The sequence below is a fragment of the Triticum aestivum genome, chromosome 4A, assembly GCF_018294505.1.
Source record: "Triticum aestivum cultivar Chinese Spring chromosome 4A, IWGSC CS RefSeq v2.1, whole genome shotgun sequence".
Lineage (NCBI taxonomy): Eukaryota > Viridiplantae > Streptophyta > Magnoliopsida > Poales > Poaceae > Triticum > Triticum aestivum.
In genome coordinates, this window is record NC_057803.1 from 100,646,067 (window position 1) to 100,653,039 (window position 6,973).

At 57.4% G+C, this 6,973-nt stretch overlaps 1 protein-coding gene across 1 annotated transcript; it reads left to right on the forward strand.

The window, feature by feature from the left end:
- The first annotated feature begins 1,970 nt into the window (after positions 1 to 1,970).
- LOC123085398 (uncharacterized) lies at positions 1,971 to 5,052 on the forward strand. Its single transcript, XM_044507030.1, has 3 exons — positions 1,971 to 2,461; positions 2,543 to 2,926; positions 4,091 to 5,052. Exons 1-3 carry the CDS (start codon positions 2,144 to 2,146, stop codon positions 4,730 to 4,732), a joined length of 1,344 nt encoding a protein of 447 aa, XP_044362965.1. The 5' UTR covers positions 1,971 to 2,143; the 3' UTR covers positions 4,733 to 5,052.
- The last annotated feature ends 1,921 nt before the right edge of the window (positions 5,053 to 6,973 follow it).

Here is a 6,973-nt window from a genome sequence, read left to right on the forward strand (position 1 = left end):
AATTACGTGGTCATTACCGGCGACGAAACCAGACGAGGGCCGTCAGCGTCTGGCAAGCGTAGCGGTGTCGGGCCCTGGCGCCAAATTAGCGCACAGTGCCCTAATTGATTACAACTTGAGTTATAGGTTATAACGCGAAAGGCTGAGGCTGCTCGCCGGATTCAGAGAGCAGTGTCAGGTTGTTGGGGGTATCCCGCCGGACAAATACCATCGCCGTCCCTATAGCAGCAACCGATGCCACCAGCAAATCACCAGTCGTGAAAGCGGCCGGCGGCGGCACCATAATTCACGACGCCGGCACGTCATTAGCCAGGCGGCAAACGTGGCTCCGCACTCACTCACTCCGATCCGCGGCGTGCGTGCGTGCGTAAGATCCAACAATTACTTCCGGTAATCATATTACTCATCTGCCTGCCTTGCGCATCCCTTATCCGCTACGTACACCACGTAGTGGAGCAGATGCGCGATCATCTAGATCGTGCCGATCATTGGTTTTCCCTGGCAATGATTGTGACGATCCGGTGATCCGATTAGAAAACGCGCATACGAGGCGTGCGGCCGGATCAGACCGAATCACACGATGGGAAAATACTGGCAGAGCCTGATTGATCCATGGATCTTCCCCTGTCGAGCCGGAGCCTGGAGACAGAGAGAGTGGTGCTGGCCATGGCCGTTGGCGTTGGCGGCAACAGCAACCTGGTTGGCACGTCGGGGGGAGGGGGAAGAGACAAGATCTCCAGCCCACACGAACGCCAATACAATACCCATACCCATACTCCCGATAGAGATACTCCTACGACCAATATAGTACTGGCAGGCAGCGCGCATGGACGGCGCAAGCGTACAGCCACAGCGCGATCAAAACAGGTTGGAATCGAGCCGGGATCCGATCCCCTCGCGCCGCGAATGGCTCGCGCGGCCGGCCCAACCACCGGGATGCGACGGCCCCTTTTCCTTTCCTTTCCCGGTGGAAACTGCGTCCCGTCGGCCGTCCTTGCGATCTCGGGCCACGCGCGGCACAATCAAGCGACGATCATTGCGGCGACCTACCGGCCGGGTCCCGGAGACGATTGGGGAGGCGCGAGCGTCAACAGAGTCCTAATCCCGGTCGTGCTGCAGCTACTGCCGCTAGCTCCTCCAAGCCCTTTTCCAAGCCGGTACTGGTCACGTACTCACGTAGGCAGGCATGGCTACCAGTCACGGAAAGGGACCCCCGGGGACAGCCAGCCTGATTGCGTGGCCGTACGTCGCGGTGGGCGAGTGAAACCGGGAAGGAACATCCATCATCTTCTTGTGTGCAGTTCAGAGGTCCAGACCGTGAAACTCATAGCGTGCTGCTGCGAGCACAGTGCGCGCGATGGCGAACCGCCGGGGTCGGGCAGAAGAAACCGTTAGGGATTGCTTGCTTGCTTGTGTCATCCTGAATCTTGGGCGTTGAACGATGTGATGGTAGAGCTCGCTGTTCATCGGCCTGCACTCACAAGAGCAACACGCAAGTTTCCAAGTCGTATTGCTTGCCAAGGATCGATGTTTTGTTGGTGACACTCATGCTCTTGACGGCCTCACACATGCAGGAATGTTTTCCTTTCTGGCCGTAGTGGGCGAGTAAAACATAGGTCGTATTAGGCCAAAAATTTGGTTTCACAAGAACCGATTCAAACCGGAAAGTCCACGGAAAACCACATGCACTCCACTAAAGGAAGCGTGTGCGTGGGAACGCCATAGCCCAGCAGAAAAGGAGGAGGTTGAAACTCCACAAGGGAAATGTATAATTTCATTGACGCGCTGACGCGCCGAGAAAACCTAGAAAAACAAAATTGTTAAACAAGATAGGGCAGAGCGTGCGTGCGGCCACGACCAGACTCACACTCCGGGAAAGATAACGAAAGGAAAGGGCCAATCCCCGAGGCCCAGCTGCCAGCCGCCCGCACGGCCCATGAGAAACCGGTACAAGACCACCGAGAGCAGGACGAGGGCGGAGGCGCAATAACCCCAACAAAAAGGAGGGCGAGCTCTCTCCAACACTTGGCCATACAGACAGAAACAGAGCTGCGCATCGCATCGCGTCCACGGAGCCAGCGGCGTCGAGGGCCAAGCGGAGGAGGAGGAGATTGAGCTGTGGGAGAGCGACGACGCGCTCCCCATGAGGAAACTGTGCCCCAACCTGGAGCGCGACGACGCGCTGGACACGGTCCTGGAGGTGCCCATCCCCGAGGAGATGTTCTCCGGCGGCGGCGGCAGCTCCCGCGGCGGCTCCAGGTTCGGCTGCACCGGCGTCAAGGCCTGGATGCGCTCGCACGCCGCCGACCGCTCCGGCGCCGGCGAGCCCTGCTCCATGAGCCGCGGCGAGCTGCAGCTCATGCTCGGCGTCATCGGCGCGCCGCTCATCCCGCTCCCCGTCAGCCACGCCAAGCAGTCGCCCTCCTCCGTGCTCTGCGAGCAGCTCAAGGGCGACCCCATTGTACGTCCAGCTCTTTTCTTGCTTCTGACACAAGAAGAAGATTGGTTTCTGACGATAGTCGTGACTGAATTGGCATGGCAGGAATCGTCGTCGGCCAAGTACATCGTGCAGCAGTACATCGCGGCGTCGGGCGGCGAGTGGGCGCTCAACAAAGTGACGAGCATGTACGCGATGGGCAAGGTGCGGATGACGGCCGCGGAGCTCAACAGCAGCGACGCGGACAGCGGCGGCAGCAACAATGGCGGCGCCCACCGCGGCGGGAAGAAAGGCGGCGGCGGCAAGGGCGGCGAGATCGGCGGGTTCGTGCTGTGGCAGAAGAAGCCGGAGCTGTGGTGCCTGGAGCTGGTGGTGTCCGGCTGCAAGATCAGCGCCGGCAGCGACGGCAAGGTGGCCTGGCGGCAGACGCCGTGGCACCAGTCCCACGCCTCCCGCGGCCCGCCGCGCCCCCTCCGCAGATCGCTCCAGGTGCGTATCCTACGACCACACGTACACGTTACCGTTTGCTGCCCTGTACCGTGGACGTGTTTTCCGGTACACCCCGTACACGTATACCGTATCCTAAGACTTTTACTAGCCACTATGCATGCTACTGAACGCAATGAACTCTCACGTAGCTTGACTTAGCTAGGGCAGTGATTAAGCTTCACGCAACAACCAGACGAGCATAAGATTTTGATTGATGAAAGACGAAGAAAATCATTAGGTAGACAGCTTACGCCTGGACTGGTGATACGAGCCTGAAGTTGCTAGTTGGTCGGACGTAGGGGGCGCGCCCATTGTTGTCATCGATCAATTAGTGGTTGCCTTGTTGGTATTGCCGTATATGCTAACATGGACACGAACTTCTCCGGGAAAAAAGCATGGACATGAACCTAGACGCTCTCTACGCAAAAAGCATGGACAGTACCCGGCGTACGGCGCGGCGTCGACTGTACCGCGTGCATGCCAAATGATCAGGGGCGTCGTGTACGTACGTACGTGCGTGCGTGCGTGCATCTCCCCTGGGACGCACGCTGTCGGCGGGGCGGGGCAGAGCAGAGGAGAAGGGATGTTAATTTCGCGCACGGGCCGCGGACATGATTACGCCTTTTGATCGTTGGTGGTCAAGGCCCAGAGCAATGTCGGGGATAAGATCGGGTCGGGTCGCGCTGGAGACCCAGGTATCTCGCCGATACGTTACGTAGGTATGGGGCGGAGGACTCGTCATCATTGCCAGTATCCTGTCGCTCGTGCTTGGGAAGGTAATTAGTGCCGCAATGACGACGGAGGGGGGCTCGACATACCCATGGTTAGCGCGGAGGGCGCGGCGTGATTAGGGGGAGGGGGCCAACGTGCGGGCATGTGCGGCCGGCCGGACACACCCACATGGACATGGGCCTCATCACTCATCACCCCCTCCGTCATCAAAATCGGTTGGTGATCGCCCACCCGGCCCGACTCTTCCCGGTAATCGCGCAAAAAAAACTAGTCTAGTCTCGCCGCGTGCTCCAATCCATCGACCTCCCCGTTGTTAATTTGACCATGGAGTCAACCCTCTAGTTTTCGCACCTGCACGGCTGATGATTTGGGGTGGACACGTGGGTGGTGACGTGGAGCTGACGTGTGTGTTCTCTGCGAATGGACGTGCAGGGGCTGGACCCGATGCTGACGGCGAGCCTGTTCGCGGAGGACTCGGTGTGCATAGGGGAGCGGAGCATCGACGGCGAGGACTGCTTCGTGCTCAAGGTGGAGGCGGAGGCGTCCAGCCTGCGGGCCCGCAACAGCAGCAGCGTGGAGATCATCCGCCACACCGTGTGGGGCTACTTCAGCCAGCGGACGGGGCTGCTGGTGCAGCTGGAGGACTCGCACCTGCTGCAGATCAAGTCCGGCGGCCCGGCCGGCGGCGGCTCCGTCTTCTGGGAGACCACCATGGAGTCGCGCCTCCGCGACTACCGCGCCGTCGACGGCGTCAACATCGCCCACTCGGGCCGCACCGCCGTCTCGCTCGTCCGCTTCGGGGACACCCACGACGGCGGCAACACCCGGACGCGCATGGAGGAGCACTGGGACATCGAGGAGGTCGACTTCAACATCTGGGGCCTCTCCATGGACTGCTTCCTCCCGCCCAGCGACCTCAGGGACGCCAAGGAATCGCAGCAGCAGGAGCTCGCCGTCGTCAAGCCCGCGCGCCCGCCGCCGCTCAGGATACCGGCCGTGGCCGTCGTCCGCGTGGGGCCGTCGCAGGTGGCCGCCGTCAACCTGGACGAAACGGAGTCGCTGCTCGCCAGATGATGATGATGGCATTCCAATACCAACACCACACACAACACGTAGTAGTAGTAAGATAGAGCTGTATGTGTGTACGTGACACTCGTCGCAAATATCTACAACATCTGTAAATACGTTTCAGGTGAGACTTTTCTTTTCTTTTTTTCCTTTTTGATTGATGAGGTGTGGATAAAGCCTAAGCTAGAATTGGGAGTGAGCTACGTACAGTAGTGGTGAGTGATTCGGGCTAGGTGTATACTCTAATTATAGAAGATGTGTTGTAATGAGCTCAACGAAGCTCCGTCAATGTAAATCTAAAAGAATCTCCCACTTCTGCTTGGTCACATAATGGACATTAACTTGTCTTCAAAGCCTGCCTTTGTCTGAAGAAAATGTATGACGAGATAAAGCATGCCTTTTTCTGAAGAAAATGGATGACGCCACAGGGACGGCTTCATGGAGCACTAGGAACTACTACCTCTGAATAAGAATGTACTACATCTAACTAAATAGAAGTCTTAGGCCTTTTTTGGTTCATAGGATAGAAAAATTATAGGAATAGGAAAGTCATAGAAAATAAGATGACATGTATCTCAAATTCTATGAGTAGGAATAAGAAAGAAGATGTTATTTGATTCACATCATAAGATTTTTTTCATTGAGTCTAGGCTAATGTTTATTTTTCTATGAAATCTGAAGGATAGGAAGAATTCCTTCACAGGAATAGGATTCCATTCCTACAAATCAAAGGGCTCTAAAGGAATTTTTCCTATAAAAAACCTATCCTATAAAATTCCTACAAGATTTCTCTAAACCAAAGGAGGCCTTAAATTTAGTTACCGAGGGAGTAATATAAAACCTTTTAGAGCAACTCTCCAATGGGGCGACCATTTCGTCCGCCGCCATCCGTTTGGGTCGGCGCGGAAAAAAAAATCGGCCCAACACGCCGACCCAAACGGACACGCGTCCGTTTTCGTCCGCCTGCCGACCCATTCCCGGCCTATTTTTGAGCCGGATTTGCATCGGCGCGGACACAAGACGGACGCGCGCGCTCGCCCTCTTTCTTCTTCGGGCCCGCTGGTCGGTGACACATTGGCCTTTCCACATCAAACATCTCACCCTCGCCCGCCTGCTTCGTCGTTGACGCCGCCGGCCATTATTTCGATAAAAAAAGGATACATAGATAGTTCTAGTGTACATAGATAAAAGAAAAGACTGACTACTCGTGGCTTTCCGACTTCGACTCGGTAATGTCCTCCTCCGACGTCTGAATGTAGGCGTTAGCATGCTGCTCGTCTTTAAAGTCCCAACCCGACGTTTCTCATAGCTTCAGTTTCAATTGAGCGGCTTGCTTCCGCGCACGCTTATCCTGCTGAGAGGTGGCTCGCTCCGTCCTCCTATACTTGTAGAACTGGCGCTCGTCGACGATGTCCTGCGGGAGCGTTCGCGCCACACCACCATGGCTTCCATGTCCATCTTGGCGATGGCGAGGCGACGCTGCCGCCTCCGATGGACACGATGATCCTTGTCGGTGAAAAGCCGCGGGAGAGGCGCGAGGTCCTGCGCCCGCTGGCTCGACACGTCGGGAAAATTCATATCCCGACGAGGCCTCAGGAGGCGCCACGCCGCCGCGTTGTGCGCGTGGGCCGCCTTCTCTGCGGTGTCGAAGGTGACGAGGATGAGGCGTTTCTCGTCAAACCAGATCTCAGAGGAGAAGGCGCCGGAGCGGCGCTCGCGGACTCCGCGAAAATCCGAAGTGCCCAGGCGGCGCAGAGGTGGCAAGGCTAGTGAGGAGAGGGCGAGACGAGTGGGCGACGGACAGAGTATGAAGGGAGCACCTTCTCATAACGAGCGTTGGCCGCGGCATCCGCAAAACCAGCATGTGCTAGGCCGCTTTTCCCCCGCGCGCGCGAACCTTTCCCGCGGGCTGAAGCGCCAAAACCCGCGCGCACGAACCTTTCCCGCGCGCTGGAGCGCCATAGCCAGGGCGACGGCATGGCCGCTGGCATGATGTAAAGCGCGCGCGGTCATGAAATGGGTCGGCCTGTTGGGCGCACTGCCACCCAAATCTAAAAGAGGCCTGTTGGGCGCACTGCCACCCAAATCTAAAAGAGAGCAGGCGGCAGGCGGGCGGCTGATCCGAACGAACAAAAACACCGTCCGTTTGGGTCGGCCCGTTGGAGTTGCTCTTAGATCACTATTAGTAGTAAATAAGCATACCATTACTGCATGGGATTGACTGTCAGTCACTCAGAAGAGAGCACA